The sequence below is a fragment of the Lynx canadensis genome, chromosome B3 (genome assembly GCF_007474595.2).
Source record: "Lynx canadensis isolate LIC74 chromosome B3, mLynCan4.pri.v2, whole genome shotgun sequence".
In the NCBI taxonomy this organism is placed as follows: domain Eukaryota; kingdom Metazoa; phylum Chordata; class Mammalia; order Carnivora; family Felidae; genus Lynx; species Lynx canadensis.
The window spans coordinates 135711816-135730341 of NC_044308.2; the positions used below are offsets into that span (position 1 = coordinate 135711816).

The window sequence follows — 18526 nt, forward strand, 5'->3', positions numbered from 1 at the left end:
CCTGAGACTCAAGGACATTAAAAGATTGGTCCTAAAATGAGTAAGTCTTGTGCTAGCTTCGGCAGCACATATACTAAAATGAGTAAGTCTTGAATCTGGTTCTGCCTGACTCTAAGTCCAGGCTCAGAACGTCCCTCCACTCCGCAGTTGATTCTTTAAGTATCTTCTATTAACATGTATGATGCCCCTTTCCATTGGCTTCATTTGGTTTTTCAGCAGTGCCAGGTGCCAATTTCCTCACGTGCCAATTTCCATTCTGGGTGGTTGCAAGGGAACACACCTGGGTTCCTTGTCTCTAATCTTTCATTTTTCTTTTCTGTGGCCCTCCAGCTTCACCTTCCGTGGAATTCTCCTCCTTCCTTTGCCCCAACTTTTTAAGTCGTCTCCCAGCCCCCGGGCAGTGGGACCTCCCATACTAATCATCAGCAGGAGAGCCCATCAGAGAGGGGAGGCAGAGGGCACGGACCGCAGCACGCCGGGAAGCCATGCTGAGGGTTACTTGTGCATTTCCTTCTTCGCGGTCCTCTGGAGCGTCCTCGCCGCCCTCCGGCCCCGGCTGTCTCCAGCCCGCCCCGGATCCGCCTCCCCCTCCTTCCTCCGGGAGGTTGAGACCAAGCGTGGGACGCACTTGTGTCCCTCTCCGGTCACCTCGTTGAGGCACCGGGGCTGCTCCCGGAGCAGGATTTACAGGCCCGGAGAACGCCAATGGGAGATCCAAATGGTCGGGGACTCCGGCACTTTAAGAGGCTTTTCTCTGGGAAACACCCGTCCCCTCCGAGCGCCTTATGAATGGAAATACTCCTCCCCCGGTCGAGCCCATTTTCCCATTTCACCAGGAGCCGCGGCTTGCTCTCTCCTTTCGGTCTCCCCGCCCACATCAACGCGGGCAGCTCCAGGAGGGGACGGACAGGAAGCCTTTGGCCGCCTATTAAATCCCACCCATTTCTCCGGGGGCGATTTCCTAACCTTCCGGGACCGAATTCTGCAATTTGATGTGCGTTTTGTCCGAATGGTAGCGACACGGGCCTAAGGGAGGGGGAAAGCGAGGGGGTGGGGGGTGGGGGGTATGCGCTCTTTTCCTCGCAACATCGCTGGCGGAGCGAGGGAGCTCACACGACACAGATTTTGGGGCAAAGCCTTTCCATCTGGACAGCACCATGTCCACCAAAGCGGAGCAGTGTAAGTAGCAGCCGGCCCGGCGTTCCGGCCCGGCCTCCGGCTGGGAGCTATTGCAGTTGCGGCGTTTGCGGCTGCCGGGAGACCTTGGCATCGTGCTGGTGCGGGGGTGGGGGCTGAGGTTGGGGCGGGTGGGGGGTGGGGGGCGGAAGAGAAAGTGGGGGAGGGTGGACGTGGATGGCAACGCGGCGCTGTCCCCGGTGCTGAAAAATAATGCTGTCTTCTCGGGCTTGTGGTGGGGTTTCGCAAGACTGAAAGACCCTGCGAAATGAAATTGAAATGGGGTCATTCTCGGGAAAAAGAGGCCTCATATCTTTCAGATAAACATTTCAGTATCTCTTGTTGGAGTGGGGGAAGGGGGGCAGCGGCAAATCAGGGGCGGGGAACTGTCAGTGCAACCAAAGCCTGCCTGGCCTTCTGAGCATGCCCAGTTCTAGGTGCTGGAGCCATCGGGGAGTTTGAGTCTGCAGTTTCCACTTCGGGTTGGAGAGGCAGGAAAGGAGAGAAGGGAGAGGGAGCCGGGAGTCAGGCAGAATTCTGGACCAGTGTGAGGAAAATCAACTCCTGAATACTTACACTAATGCAAAAACTAACCCCAACCACAGGTTAAAGCAAGAGTTGGTGCTTTGCATGAAGGTGAAAGGGGCTCTGAGAAAATGATCTAATTATTTTTCCAAAGAGGTTTCCTTTGTAGGGCAGCTCACACAAACTACAACAAATAGCAAGAGGATTTTAGTTGTCTCAGTGTGTTTGGTTGGAAACAACCTGCTAACTCCTTGTGGACAGAGGAAGTTTCTAATATGCTTCCTATAGCCTCTCTTATTGCAGTGCGCATTTGTAGGCCGGTGGTATGTACTTCGTAGGTTGATTAATGTGAAATCTTTTCCCGAGTGCACTTGAGGGATTCAGGAACTTAGTTTTTGTAAGTAAAAGATATTTTTATTAAGCAATGAGTTTGAATTTTTAACAAATATGCCAGAACTGGTTCATCTAATTGACTCTTGTTTCTCTCAAAGAAGTACACAGTTAAGTTGATAATGCTGTCCTGTCACTCCTTAAGTCTTTGTATTTCTTTTTTTGGAATGGCTATAAAAGCCATTTTGTGAGACACCCGACACAGTAGTCTCATTATTGTGGGGCAGTATGTTGTATATGATATGCATATGCAGTGTGCCACTTATTGACCAGATAGATGAAATGAACTGAAGGCTCACAGAATTCCCAGATTGATGGTTCATTAGAGATTCTCTATGCCCACCTACCATCCAGTGCTTGTACCTCTTAACAATGTTATTTTTGGAATCTGTAACACCTGGTTTGAATCCTAGTTCTGCCATTTACTGTTTGACCTTGGGCAAGATAATTGATGTCTCTAAACTTTATTTCCTCATCTGTAAACCTGGGGTAATAATGCTGATGGCGTTGTGATTATAAACGAGGGAATACACATGGAAGATTGAGTAGTGAGCCTAGCACATAAAAGAACTCAAGAAATGATAGCTCTTCCCTCTTAATATTCCATCTCTTCTAAACAGAAAGTTCTTTTGTGAATTTTTTGGCCTGTTTTTAAAAGTTAAATCTAAACCTCAAAGAAAAATTTTGCTTCCACATAGGATTTCAAACAAATTGAATGCATTATGTTTTGAGTAATGGTAACATAGTTGGAATCAGTGTGAACTTTCCACTTAAGAATATCACACCCTTGAAGGTTTTATTATAGTATGTTGTTAAAAAAAACCACCACCTGTCATTTGATTTTATAGTTACATATTATGTAACTTCAGGTTAAAACCAGTGAGTATTACTGTCTTTTTTCTGTGTTTTCGTTTCCTTGTTATATTTGAGATGCACTGGATGCATTGTCTTGTCTCTTTCCTGGGCAGTTAATGCCAGGATGAATAAAATCTACTGGTGGATTTGGTTGTGTAGTGCAGGTAGTGTGTAGTTAAGAAGCTATTTTAGAAGTGTTTGTAAAACAGATTTTTTTCCCTCTGTAGATAATGGAAAGGACACCATATTTGAAGTTAGAACATGTGGATTTGAGTTTTTCATGCCCTTCTGATTAACTGTGAGACACGGGGCAATTAACTTAATACTTTAGTGCCTCAGAGTTTCCATCTATGAATTAAGGGATAATAGTAGCAGCTTTATTTGTCCTAAGTGTTCTGTTCTGGAAGGCAAAGAAGGTAAATGGGAATAGGCTGTGAAAAGGATAAAGATGTTTTGGTGTTTTGAGGTATCTTTATTTATAGTGAAGGGAAGTTAAAAATTTCTTTTTTTTCTGTTTTACATGCACTAACATGAATGTATTGTCACTTGAGTGCACATTGTATACCTGAAAATAGAGCAAACACATGAAAATCTGCATGGTTGATGTTCATGAAGGGTGAATACTTTTTAATAAAGAGAAGTTGCAGATTTGTGGTATTTTATCCTTGGACTTAGTAGGAATATGGCTAGAAGGAAGGAGAAAGAAGGGAAGGCTACGATATTTTTCTCTCCTACTGGATGCGAAGACCACCAGAACAGGAGAGAACTAGAGAGTTTATTTATCCTCTGAATTCAGGATTATGCACAGTACCACTTGTCTAAGGACCAAGAGGAAGAATGAGGTTTAATATAATGTCACAATATTATTTCTATTGCTCTTCTTCCTGAGGCGTCTTGATGTAGGTAGAGGTTTCACTGGTGCAGGAAGTGGAGATAGTTTGGTTGAACCAGCAAGAGGAAGCACTTGCATTTCAACCCAAACAGATTACGTGATTTACCTTTGAGATGTAATGTATCACAGATATGTGAAAAATGATTTTATTTTTATGTAGTGATATTTTCTTGTGTGAAATAAGTAATAATGATGAAAGAGAGACTAGTATTAGCTAGGATATAGTTTGGAGCTGTTTTTATACATTCACTCTGTTTCCTGTATAATGTGCAGAACATCATAACAGAAGGTGAAAGCTTCCTAGCAATTTCTTAAGGCGACTGCACAGAGCTAAAACTTTTTTCCTCCAAACGCTTCTTTTTCTTACAACATTCACTGTAGTGAAAATGTTTTTGTAGTTGCTGTAGAATCTGAAATGATTCTTTTATTTGGGGTTCTAAGGAATCCACCTCCTCTCCCCTTCTCTGTCTTCTAAGAGTTAAAATGGAATAATCTGGAGTACTTTGGATGTGCTCTTTCAAAAGAAGCATCTTTCAGTAACAGCAGAAATTGAGTTGGGGTTCTAGAATCAGACTGATGCCTAAGTATAAATTCTGGCTCTGCTTCTTGCAATCTCTGTGACCTTAGACAAATTAACTCAACCTTTCTAAGCCTTGACTGTATTATCTATAAAATGGGGATAGTCATAGTTGTTGTGAGGATTAAAATGAGGTGATCCATGGAAAAGTGCTTAGCACAGAATCTTGGCACATAATGAGGGGTTAATAAATGTTAGCTATTATTATCATCATCATTATCAAGTATAAAATCTTATGCTTGCTGCTAAAATGAGGATAATTATAAATTTGGATCTACTCACCCCCCCAGAGTGTAGCAGAAAAAAAAAGTAACCATGATATTATTTAAATGGGACATGGTCTATTGGACTATTTTTTATTCTCCTTTCCTTGTCTCTGGGTCTCCTCTACAGCAGTCAGCCTAACCCATTTTAAGTGGGAGGAGATTTCTGCATGGCAATTCCTTGACTTGGTATATCTAGCAAGGCACTGGCTAATCATCTAAACAGAGGATTTCTAAAGCATGAAATCCCTATCCATCACTTTTTGTATTACAATGATGGTGTAGTAGCTGATAAACACAAATCACTTATATAAATATCCATCAAAATGTTTGTCAATTTTGGAAATTAGCCTGAGTATAAATTCAAAAAAGCTAATTATAGAAATGTGAATATATGCTATTTTTAATGTGCTTATCCTACTCATCTTAAAAAATTTTTTTTGAATGTTTATTTTTGAGAGAGAGAGAGAGAGCATGAGCTGTGAAGGGGCAGAGAGAGAGGGGAACAGAGGATCCAAAGGGGCCTCTGTGCTGATAGCAGAGAGCCTGATGTAGGGCTCAAATTCATGAACTGTGAGATCATGACCTGAGCTGAAGTCAGATGCTTAACTGACTGAGCCATCCAGGTGCCCCAGTCCTACTCAACATCTTTATCTTAGTAACTAAAAGTCTTTTTGATTATATGAAAAACACTTTTAAGAGTAGAGATAATTAGCACTATGAATTGAAGTTGAACTTGGCCCTGTCCCATGCATCTTTAAGGGTCATATTTAGAGAAATTGAGGGGCGCCTGGGTGGCTTGTTCGGTTAAGCGTCCGACTTCGGCTCAGGTCATGATCTCCGTGAGTTCGAGCCCTGCGTCGGGCTCTGTGCTGACCGCTCAGAGCCTGGAGCCTGTTTCGGATTCTGTGTCTCCCTCTCTCTCTGCCCCTCCCCTGTTCATGCTCTGTCTCTCTCTGTCTCAAAAATAAATAAACGTTAAAAAAATTAAAAAAAAGAGAAATTGATAGTTAAAAATTATTTTATGTACATTATATTACTGTAAATAGAATATTGCTGTATTACTAATATTATTATAATAGAAAAACACCTCTTTGAATAGTACTGCAACTTGTAGTCATTTAGAAATCTTGGCACAACAACATTGCTAACCTCATAGAGAAAACTAGTTTTATTCACACATACAAAAATTGGAATATGGTTATTAGCCGTATTTGTGGTAGCAAAAAGAGCACATGGTTTTTAGCTCTTGTCTTACATGGTTTCTCTGCATCATTTGACAGTAGTTGCCACATTTTAAATTTGAACTCTTCTTTTCTTCTTTCTTTTCTGGCTGTTCCTACTCAGATTATTTCCCTTAGGGCTACTTTCTTCTCCCTATTTTTTATGAACAGCATTTTGTCATTAGGTTCCCCCCTCCTTTTTAAAATTGCACAGGTTCTTGGTTTCATTCACTTTCATCAGTTATCACCTCTATGTGGATGGCACCCAAATACAAGTTTAAAGTCTAAACATGTCTCTTGAACAAAAGCCTCTATCTCTATCCAGGCATCCTATAGTCATCTCAAACCCAAACTCTTTGTCTTCTCCCTCATGCTTGTACTTCTTTGGGTATTACTCATTTTAATGAATAGCACTACCATCTACCCATTCACCCAAGTGAAAAAACTGGGGAGTCTTCTTAAACTTCTCCTACTCTCTGTTATTACAGAGATACAACAAATCACCAACCCCTGTTGATTCTAGCCATGCAACTAAATTGCTGCCCAACTCTTTGATCTAGTTATTTTGGATTTTTTTTTCCAGTTCCTCCAATGTACTGGTTTCTTTTTGCCTGAAATGCTTTCTTTTTCTCCATGCCCTCTTCTTTGCCTTTCTTTGTCCAGTACTTAGCTTGGAAGCCCTGCCTGATTGCCAGTCTCCCCTTGTACGCCCCTCTCGTGTACTCACACTGTATGGAATAATTTGTTTTCTTGTTAGGTGACCTCATTTACTTTATGTATAGACTGTATTATGTTCATTCTTGTGTCTCCAGTGTGCAAACACCATTGTCTAGAGCACAGTGTATGCAAAAAGCTGTTTCTTCAAAGTAAAAATGATTGAGAGTGCATTAAATGTCTTTTTATAAAGAAGGATTACATAATCCAATTTTTGGATACATTAATTTGAAGATTTCATATTTTTGTTAATGTGAAGTTTTGCACTCCGTACAATGTGAATATAAACTATACAGAATGCATGCTTTTCAATTGGACTTACAAGTAAATAAAAATACACTTTAAAAGTATATAAAACATATTTGCTAAATCAAATTTTATGGTATTTATATAACAAGTTATACTTTTTCTGAATGTTAATTGTGTTTTTGCTTCTTTCTCATTAGCTAAAATTTTCTGTTACTATATTCAGCATAATAGTTGTGATTCCTAATTGGTAGACAATCTTAGTACATAGCCAACTGTTTTTCTTATGATAAAGTGACAATACATTTGAAGTTGGGGACTTGTGATGCTGTAATTTAATGTGGATCCTTTGATAATACATCTGTTCAAGTTTTATGTATTGATTACTCAACCTATAAGTAGGCTTTACATTGGGATTTTCATTTTATAGTATTGTTGTGTTGTAAACTCACACTTATTGCTTATATTCTGAAAAGATAGGAGTAGCTATTCATAGATGAGCACATATATTGGCTTAGAACTGAAATGTTTATTGCATCAAGAAGTACATTAAGCAAAATGTATTTTTATCAATAAGCTTGCTTTCTATAGTATGTGTCGCGACCGGCGCGACAAACACCGATGTCAGGTTGAGACCGGGTTGAGCAATGTTCCCCGTTGACTCAAGCCAACCAGTACGGAAAGCTCAACCATTTTATTTAGAATTTTTAGTTTTTTTCAATTCATATGTTATATTTTTGTCTTGTTTTTCTCTTCTTTTGTGGTACCAAGCAATCCATATTTCACCAACTTGTCCATTCACTTACTTAGCAAATATTTATTGAGTGTTTATAATGTGTCAGACTCTGTACTAGGTTTTAGAGGAGATTACAGTTGAGTACTCAGGGGCATCCCACTTTGCTGAGGTGTATATACTCTATTTTCAGCTTTCCTTTGATACACTGTCTAGGTCCCTAAAAATAATAGGAAATTGATGAACTTGTCATGACTTATTCATAGAGAGACAATGCTTGCTCCTTGTGACCATTATTGCTTTTGTTGTTGTTGTTGTTGTCCTTACTGGAGGCTAAAATTTTTGTAGAGAATCTTGTTAGAATCCCTGGCCACCACTCAGCATTGTTCTCATTTTCCGGACTTTTCTGGTTATTTTTTCTCAATCTGCCAAATTAATTTTATAATAAAGTTATATATCTCCAGAAAAAAGCCTGATAGCATTTTTATGAGTATCACATTAAAATTAGAAAATAACTTATGTAGGGAGAACTAATATCTTTAGGATACTGAATCTTACTTTTAAAAATATTTATTTATTTAGAGAAAGAGAGAGTGAGAGAGAGAGTGTGTGTGCGCGAGCAGGGAAGGGGCAGAGAGAGATAAGAGAGAGAATCCCAAGCAGGCTCTGTGCTGTCAGAGTAGAGCCCCATATGGGGCTCAAACTCACCAACCGTGAGATCATGATCTGAGCTGAAATCAAGATCATGATCTGATTGAGCCACCCGGGTGCCCCAGGATATTGAATCTTATCTAACAACATGATATGTTTTTCCGTTTGTTCAAGTCTTTTCATGGCTTTTTAGGGATGCTTTGGAATTTTTTGTTAACCTTATGTTTAGTATTTTCTTTTTTTTCTATCATAATTGGGGTCTATCTTCCATCTCTAATTTTTTACATGAAGGCTATTGATCTTTGTATGCAAATTTTATAATCCTACTTTACTAAATGATCTTTGTGTAGCAGTTTGCCATTTATTTTTGGGGGAGTTTTCTTTTTTATTTTTATTTTTTTTTAATTTTTTTTTTCAACGTTTATTTATTTTTGGACAGAGAGAGACAGAGCATGAATGGGGGAGGGGCAGAGAGAGAGGGAGACACAGAACCGGAAACAGGCTCCAGGCTCTGAGCCATCAGCCCAGAGCCCGACGCGGGGCTCGAACTCACGGACCGCGAGATCGTGACCTGGCTGAAGTCGGACGCTTAACCGACTGCGCCACCCAGGCGCCCAATTTTTGGGGGAGTTTTCAATGTATATATAATTATACGGTCTGTGAACAACAGGAAATAATTTTATCCTTTCTTTTCTATCCAATTCTTATATCTTGAATTGCTTTCTCTTTTCTAATTGCATTGGTGAATATCTCCAACACAATGTTAAATATGGTGTAGTGGGTATTTTTGCCTTGTTTTTAATTTTCGTAGGAAAGCCTCTAGTATTTCTCTTTTAAATAAGCTATTATTTGGGGCTGAGATAATTTACTAAGGAAGTATCCATCAATTTCTATGTTATTGAGCTTTTTACAAAAACCTGACTGGTGCTCAGTTTTCTATATTTTTGGAAGCCATATGACCTCTCTTAACTTTATGAATATGCTGGGTTAGATTTTGTCATATTTTATTTAATAATTTTTGCATTGATATTAATGAGTTATATTGGTCCACAGGTTTTTAAAACAATTATTTATAGAGGTGTCTGGGTAGCTCAGTTGGTGAAGCCCCTGACTCTTGATTTTGGCCCAGGTTACAATCTCACCAACTGTGAGCTGGAGCTCCGCATCGGGCTTTGTGCTGAGAGCCTGCTTGGGATTCTGTCTCTCGCTCTCTCTGTGCCTTTACCCCACTTGTGTGCTGTCTCTCTCCCTTTCAAAATAAATAAATTTAAACTTAAAAAAATATTTATGTATTCATTCATTCATTCATTCATTCATTCATTTTTGTAGGGGTGGAGGTTGGGAGCAGTTCTAATCAGGATCTGAGAACATTGTTGTATTCACTATGGAAAATGAGTTTGGAAGTTTTCCTTCTTTTTATGCTCTGGAATGATTAAAGTAACATTGGGGTTACCTGATCTTTAAGTGTGTTAGAGTTCCCTTGTGAAACCATCTGGCTTGGTGCTCTTTTGTAGTGGAACTCTAACTTCTTTCTCTATGTCCTCTATGACTCTTATTCTGTTTAGAATTTCTGTTTCTACTGGGGTCTATTTTGGTAGGTTTTATTTCTTTAAAACATTATTCATGTCATCCAAGTTTTCAAATTTGTTTGTATAAAATTTTGCAAAAGAGTCTCTTAGAACTTTTCTAAGAATTTTCTTTATTTTAACTTCCTTGTCATTTCAATTGTTGTGCTTTTAATGCTATATACTTATGTTTTCTCCTGACTACCCCCTCCCTCCTTTTGTCATGAGTGAATTAGTGGTTTGTCCATTGTTGCTTTCTTTTCTAGGGAACTAGTTTTTGGATTTATGTATTGATTCTACTGGGTTTTTTTTTGGTTTCTAAATTAACTTGTGCCATTTATTATTAATTCTCCTTTTCCTTGATTTCTTTGTTTTATTTTGGTGTTCCCTAGAAGGCTTTTTGAGTTGGGCGCTAATTTATTTATTTTAATATTTTCTATATAGGCATTTCATGCTATGTATTTTTCTTTGATCCTTCCTTTCTCTGTAGCCTACAGATTCTGATAATGTCAGGCTTTAATTATCATTTTCAAGAAATTCTACAGTTTAATTTTGTATTTTGCCTTTGATCCAAGAGTTGCTTAAAAGTGGAAGGATATTTTAGTTTTTTTAAATTTTGTTATTTATTTCTATTTTTATTGCATTATAATCTGAGGATGATATTTGCATTATTTCTATTCTCTGGACCTTACTGTGGTTTTCTCTGTGGCCTAAGATTTAGTCAGTTTTTGTGAGTATTCTGGGTGTACTTGAAAAGAAGTTGTAATATCTATTACTGGGGCTCAGAGTTTGATGTAGATCTATAAGATCTATCTTATTTATGTTGTTTAGGTCTTCTGTACCTTTATTAATTTTTTATCTGCTTGATCTTGGATTGTGAGAGGTATGTTAAAGTCTATTATTAATGTGTTTTTGTCTATTTCTCCTTTCATCTCCTGTAGGTTGCTGCTTAATGAAGGCTATTGCTGTGTTATTGGGTGCATAAATGTTAATAATTATAATATCTTCATTGTGAATTGTAGACTTAAGCATTATGAAGTGTTCTTCTTTATACATTTTAATGCTTTTGGGTCTCAATTCCACCCTGTTGGATATCAAGATTATGAACCCTATTTTCTTTTATTTGTGTTTGCCTGATATATCTTTCTCCATCCTTTTATTTTTAACTCTTTTGAATCTCTTTGTTTTAGGTGTGTCTCTTGTATTCTGCATAGTGTTGGATTTTGCTTTATTAGACAATCTGAAAATCCTTTTCTTTCAATAGGTGAGTTAAGTCCATTTACATCTATTGATATTAGTAATATGTTTGGCCTCAGTTCTATCATATTGTTTTATTTTTATATCTTTTGTATCTGTGCTTTTTCATCATGCAGTGGGTTTTATCTGCTTGTGTGTTTCATTGGTTAACTTTTTACTGATACCTTTATATACCATTAGTCCATTTTTGGGGGGCATACTTATTGGTTGCCTACATTAAACAACACTGAAATTATCTGGTAACCTCTTCTCCCTTACTCCTTCTACTCCACTGTCTGATCTAAAGTAATATCCTTTTATTTCCAATTAGTGTCTATTAGACAATCATATCCATATGTACTCCTTATTTCCTCACTCCAACTATTGATAATTATACTGTATTTACTATATTGTTTCCTTTATAACCACAGTTTAGCTTTGTTCTACAGGTATATTTATATCTAATGACCACCACGGATTCTTATATTACTGTTTCTCAATCTTTTTGATTGTCTGAATGTTCTTTTCTAATTGATTCTTTAGGAAGGGCTCACAGGACCAATGTATCCCAAATTTGGCAAGTTTATAGTAGTTTGCAGCTTGTATTCAGACATCAGATTGGTGAGATATAAAACCCTTGACTCATATTTCTTTACCTTGAGTATTTTACATATGTTACACTATTTTTTTTGAGGGTGGGGTGGGCATTAAGAATTGTTGAGAAGTCTGGTGCAGTCTTTTCTTTCCCTTACGAGTGACTTAGCCTTTTTGCCTGATTGCCCAAGGTTTTTTTTATTTTTCTTTAAAGTAGTTTTAACTATAATATGATTCTGTGTTGGCCATGCTGAAATGATTGTGGTGTGTCTTTTCAATATGTAATTTCAAGATTTTTTTTAATGTTTATCTATTTTTGAGAAAGAGAGAGAGAGAGAGAGAGAGAGAGAGAGAGAGAGAGAGAGAAAGTGCAAGTGGGGGAGGGGCAGAGAGAGGGAGACAGAATCCGAAGCAGGTTGCACGCTCCATGCTGTCAGTGCAGAGCCTGATGCAGGGCTTGAACTCATGAACTGTGATCATGACCTGAGCTGAGGTCAGATGCTTAACTGACTGAGTCACCCAGATGCCCTAATTTCAAGATTAAAAAAAATTTTTTTAGGAACATGTTCTGGAATAGTTTTAGTATTTATTTTGTTCTGTTATTTGACATTCTTTGTGATCCCTATCATATGTAATTTTTTTTTGCTTATCTTCTGTATGGATCACTTTCTGTGGAATGTTTTTAAAATCTTTCTTCATTTCTTTTGAGTTTTTTAAGAGTCACCCACACAATGTACTTTTATTTCTCTTTATGTGAATCAGCTTATTCATGGTGATTCCACATGTATATAGAAATATATTTATTTAATCCTTAATTTGAAATGTCAAATATAAATAAAACAATGAAACCGTTCTGTTGAATATTATCTTATTTCTCACAAATTCAAACTTATTCAGTATAAGTAAGTACAAGCATCTGACTATGTCATTATGTCTTCTAGTGTAAACATGCCCAAGTACCTACGTATTGGAATACATGTTATTTTCTTCCCTCTTTTTTTTTCTGAAAATAATATATATAAAAAATTCACCCATTTTCAAGGCAGAGTTTAATGAATTTTGCTAAGTATATATAATAGTGTAACTACCACCCTAACCAGTATAACGAATAGTCCCCTTGTCTTAAAAAGAGTCCTTGTGTGCCTTTGCTCTTTTTTAAATTGAAGTGTAGTTGACTTACAATATTACATTAGTTTCAGTTGTACAGCATAGTGGTTTGATGAGTTTGTATGTTATGCTCTGCTCACCACAAGTGTAGCTACCATCTGTCACCATATGATGGTATTACAATGCCATTGACTGTATTCCCCTTGCTGTACCTTTTATTCCCCTGACTTTACTCATTCCATAAATGAAAGCCTATATCTCCTACTTCTCTTCACTCATTTTGCCTATCCCCCTATTCCCCTCCCCTCTGGCAGCCATCAGTTTGTTCTCTGCAGCAGTGGGTCCGTTTCTTCTTTTTGTTTGTTTGTTTTGATTTTTAAATTCTGTATATAAGGGAAATCATATGGTATTTTTCTTTCTCAGTCTGACTTATTTCACGTAGTGTAATACCCACTAGGTCCATCTATGTTGTCACAGATGGCAAGATCTCATCCTTTTATATGGCTGAGTAATATTCCATTGCTTATATATACCACGTTTTCTTTATCCACTCTTCTATTGATGGACACTTGGGCTGCTTCCGTATCTTGGCTATTGTAAATAATGCTGCAGTAAACGTAGGTGTGAATATATCTTTTATAATTAGTGTTTTTGTTTCCTTTGGGTAAATACTCAGTAGTGGAATTACTGGATCATATGATATTTCTATTTTTAATTTTTAAAAAAAAAATTTTTTTTTTCAACGTTTATTTATTTTTGGGACAGAGAGAGACAGAGCATGAACGGGGGAGGGGCAGAGAGAGAGGGAGACACAGAATCGGAAACAGGCTCCAGGCTCTGAGCCATCAGCCCAGAGCCCGACGCGGGGCTCGAACTCACAGACTGCGAGATCGTGACCTGGCTGAAGTCGGACGCTTAACCGACTGCGCCACCCAGGCGCCCCTATTTTTAATTTTTTGAGGAACTTCCAGTACTGTTTTCCATGGTGGCTGCACCAATTTATCTGCACCTTTGCTCTTGATCTTTTTCCTCTACTGCTGGTCTCAGGCAAACACTGATCTGCTTTCTGTTTCTATTGTGTTGTGTTTTCTAGGCTTTATATAAATAGAACAATTGAGAACATAGTCTTCTGTTGACTTCTTTTATTTAGCATAATGTCTTTGAGGCTAATTATTGTTGTATATATTAATATTTTTCTCCTTTTTATTGTCCTGCAGTATTCCATGGTATGCATACAATATTTGGGCTGTTTTCAGTTTTTGGCTATTACAAATAATGCTGCTAAAGGTATCTGCATACATATTTTCATGGGGCCATATTTTTTATTTCTCTAGGGTGAACATCTAGGAGTAGAAATGCTTGGTATTATGGTAAATGAATATTTAACATTATAAGATAGTGCCATATTGTTTATCAAAGTGGCTGTAACATTTTGCATTCCCACCAGTACTGGAGGAGGGAGTTCCAGTTGTCCCACATCTTCACCAGCACTGGGCATTGACTTGGTATTAACGTAAGTTGTTCTAGTAGGTGTGTGTAGTGGTATCTCACTGCGGTCTTAATTAGCATTTATCTTAGGACTAGTGATGCTTTTTATGTGCTTCTTGGCCATTTGTATATCTTTTTATGGGACATGTCTCTTTCAATCTTTTGTTAGATTTTTGGCCTTTTTGTTGAGTTGTAAAAGTTGTTGATTCTGAATACAAGCTCTTTGTTGTGAAAAATTTTGCTTCTAGTCTGTGGCTTACCTTTGTGTTTTCATAACTGACTTTTTTTTTTTTTCAACGTTTTTTATTTATTTTTGGGACAGAGAGAGACAGAGCATGAACGGGGGAGGGGCAGAGAGAGGGAGACACAGAATCGGAAACAGGCTCCAGGCTCCGAGCCATCAGCCCAGAGCCTGACGCGGGGCTCGAACTCACGGACCGTGAGATCGTGACCTGGCTGAAGTCGGACGCTTAACCGACTGCGCCACCCAGGCGCCCCATCATAACTGACTTTTGAGAAGTGAAACTTTCAAATCACGAAGTCCAATTCACCAACATTTTTTTTCTTTTATAATTTGTGCTTTTGGTGTCCTGTTTAAGAAATGTTTGCCTCACCTAATGACACAAAGATTTTCTCCATTGTTTTCTTCTAGAAATATAATAGTTTAATTTCTAACATTTAGGTCTATGAATACTTTGAGTCAATCTTTATGTTTGGCAAGAGGTAAGGTTTGAGGTTCATTATTTCCATATACAGTATCCAGTTGTTCCAGCACCATTTGTTATAAAAAAATATCTTGTCTCCTTTGAATTATCTTGGTACCTTTGTTGAAAATCAGCCTATCATATATCTGGGTCTCTCTCTAGACTTTATTCTGTTTATTCATTTATATGTCTATCCTTAGGCCAGTGACATACTCTCTTTATTACTGTAAGTTTATAGCAAGGCTTGAAATCAAGTAGTATAAATCTTCCAACTTTGTTCTTTTTTTTTTGTTTGTTTTACAAATTATTTTAACTATTGTAGGTCCTTTTCTATCAATGTAAATTTAAAAACCAACATGTCATTGTTTTTCAAAAGAAATTTATTTGGATTTGGCCAATACATCAGTTTGAGGAGGATTACTGAGGAACACTGAGTTTTTTAGGAACACTGAGTTTTCTAATTCTTGGAATGAGACGTATGTGTACTTATTTAGGTCTTGTTTGATATCCCTTTGTAATGTCTTGCAATCATTACATCATTCATTAAATTTATTCCTAAGTATTTTTGTGGAGTTGTTTTCCAAATTTCATTTTCTAATTACTTGGTGTTAGTATAGAGAAATACAGTTAGTTTTTCTATTTTGATCTTATATCCTGCACTGCTGCAATGCTAATTACTTATTAGTCTAGTAGCTTTTTGGGGGGTATTACTTAAGGTTTCAACACATACCATCCTGTCACCTGTGAATAAAGAATGTTTTTACATCTACCTTTCTAATCTTTATGCCTTTAAAAAATATGTTTTGGGGCACCTGGGTGGCTCAGTTGGCTAAATGTCCAAATTTGGCTCAGGTCATGATCTCATGGTTGATGAGTTCGAGCCCCACGTGGGGCTCTGTGCTGACAGCTGGAGCCTGGAGACTGCTTCAGATTCTGTGTCTTTCTCTCTCTCGGCCCCTCCCATGCTCATGCTCTGTCTCTTTTTCTCTCAAAAATAAATAAACATTACAATTTTTAAAAAATGCTTATTTATTTTTGAGAGAGTGAGAGAGCATGAGTGGGAGAGGGGCAGAGAGAGAGACAGAGACTCCCAAGAAGGCTCCATGATGTCAGTACAGAGCCCAATGTGGGGCTCAAACTCATGAACTATGAGATCATGATGTGAGCCAAAATCAAGAGTCGGACACTTAACTGGCTAAGCCACCTGTGCACCCCTAATATTTATGCCTTTTATTTTTTCTTATGGCCTTATTGCACTGGCTAGGACCTACAGAACAGTGTAAATGAAAGTTATTTGAGCAGACATCTTTGCTTGGTTATTGGTTTTACGTAGAATGCTTTGAGCCTTTCACAATATTGTACCAATGTTGCATTCCTGAAATAAATTGCATCTGGTCATTATGTATATCTTTTAAAAATGGTGGTGTATTCTATTTGCTAATATTTTATTAAGAGTTTTTCTATCTATGTTCTTGAGAGATACTGGTCTATAGTTTTCTTTTTTTGTGGTATCTTTACCTGGTTTTGGAATCAGAGTAAAATAAAATTGTCCTCATAAAATAAGTTGGGAAGTCTTCTCCTTTTCTGTATTTTCTGAAGGAGTTTGTATAGAATTGATCTTCATTTTTCCTTAAATTAAAAAAAGATTTTTTTAAAGGTTTATTCATTTTTCAGAGACAGAGAGAAACAAAGTGTGGTAGGGAGGATGGGCAGCTAATAAGGGAGACACAGAATCTGAAGCAGGCTCCACACTCTGAGCTGTCAGCACAGAGCGTGACACAGGGCTTGAACTCACAGACCACGAGATCATGACCTGAGCTGAAGTCAGATGCTTAACCGACTGAGCCATCCAGGTGCCCCTATTTTTCCTTAAAGTTTTGATAAAATCCATGACTGAAGCCACTGGAGCCTTTTTTTTCCCCTTTTTTGTGGGAAAATTTTAAATTTTATGTTGAATTTAATAGATTTGGAGGTGTTCAAGTTTTTTGTTATTATTGTTTTAATTTCTTCTTTGTCAGTTTTGTTCTTTGTGTGTTTTTAGAAATATGTTTATTTTATTTACTTAGAGAGAGAGAGAGAGAGTGCATGCATATGCGTGCGCATGCAAGCAGGGGAGGGGCAGAGAGAGGGGGGAGAATCCCAAGCAGGCTCTTTGCTGTCAGCATGGAGCCTGACGTGTACCTCAATACCATGACTGTGAAATCATGACCTGAGCTGAGATCAAGAGTCAGATGCTTAACTGACTGAGTCACCCATGAGCCTCTGTTTTTTGTGTCTTTCAAGGAATATGTCTGTTTTTGTCCATTTGTTAGATTTGTCCGGGTGTCCATTTATTGGCACAAAGTTATTTGTAACAATCCCTCTTATCCCTTTATCCTTTTTATATCTGGAGAAACTGTTGCTATATCTTTCTTTCATTTCTGATATTGGCAATTTACATTTCTTTCTTTTTTCTTGACTTATCTAGTTAGAGGTTTATCAGTTTTATTGATCTTTTCAAATAGTGAGCATTTGGCTTATTTTCTCTAACGTTTGCCTGTTTTTCTGTTTTATTGATTTCTGCACTTATCTATACAATTTCCTTTCTTTGATTTACTTTGGATTTAATTTGCTCTTCTTTTTCTAGTTTCTTAGAGTAGAAGCTTATATATATATATATATATATATATATATATATATATATATACACACACACACACACACACATATATATGTATATATATATTTTTGAAATTTATGAAATTTATTGTCAAATTGGTTTCCATACAACACCCAGTGCTTAGCCCAAAAGATGCCCTCTTCAATACCTATCACCTACCCTTCCCTCCCTCCCACCCCCCATCAGCCCTCAGTTTGTTCTCATTTTTTAAGAGTCTCTTATGCTTTGGCTCTCTCCCACTCTAATCTCTCTCTCTCTCTCTTTTTTTTTTTTTTCTTCCCCTCCCCCATGGGTTCCTGTTAAGTTTCTCAGGATCCACATAAGAGTGAAAACATATGGTATCTGTCTTTCTCTGTAAGGCTTATTTCACTTAGCATCACACTCTCCAGTTCCATCCACGTTGCTACAAAGGGCCATATTTCATTCTTTCTCATTGCCACATAGTACTCCATTAGAAGCTTATATTTTTGAATTGAGACCTTCCTGCTATTCTAATATGGGCATTTAAAGCCACAGATTTCCTTGTAAACTCTACTTTAACCACGTTCCACAAATTATAATAGACTGTATTTTCATAATTGTTCAGTTCAAAATATTCTCTAATTTATAGCATAATTTTTCTTTGACCCCAAGTTTCTTTAGTATTGTGTTAATTTACAAATAATTGGAATGTTTCCTGGTCATCTTATTTATTGTTTTTGATTTCTAACTTAATTCCATTTTTGTCAGAGAACATAATCTATATGATTTCAATCTTTTGGCATTAATTGAGACTTGTTTTATGGTCCAGAATGTGGTTTATACTGTAAATATTCCCTGTATAATTGAAAAGAATGAGTATTCTATAGTTGTAGAGTGATGTGTTTAAATCTATGTCCTTGCTATTTTTTGTCTAGTTTTTTTATCAGTTGATAAAAGCATATTAAAG

At 37.5% G+C, this 18526-nt stretch overlaps 1 protein-coding gene across 5 annotated transcripts in view; it reads left to right on the top strand.

The window, feature by feature from the left end:
- Nucleotides 1-1103: 1103 nt before the first annotated feature.
- UNC79 (unc-79 homolog, NALCN channel complex subunit) overlaps nucleotides 1104-18526 on the top strand; it is a 267414-nt gene continuing 249991 nt past the window's right edge. For all 5 annotated transcript variants that reach the window (XM_030319845.1, XM_032593446.1, XM_032593447.1 and 2 more), the window contains exon 1: nucleotides 1104-1179. In XM_030319845.1, coding sequence (XP_030175705.1) covers nucleotides 1158-1179 — 22 coding nt within the window. In that variant the 5' untranslated portion in view covers nucleotides 1104-1157. The remainder of the gene's footprint in view (nucleotides 1180-18526) is intronic.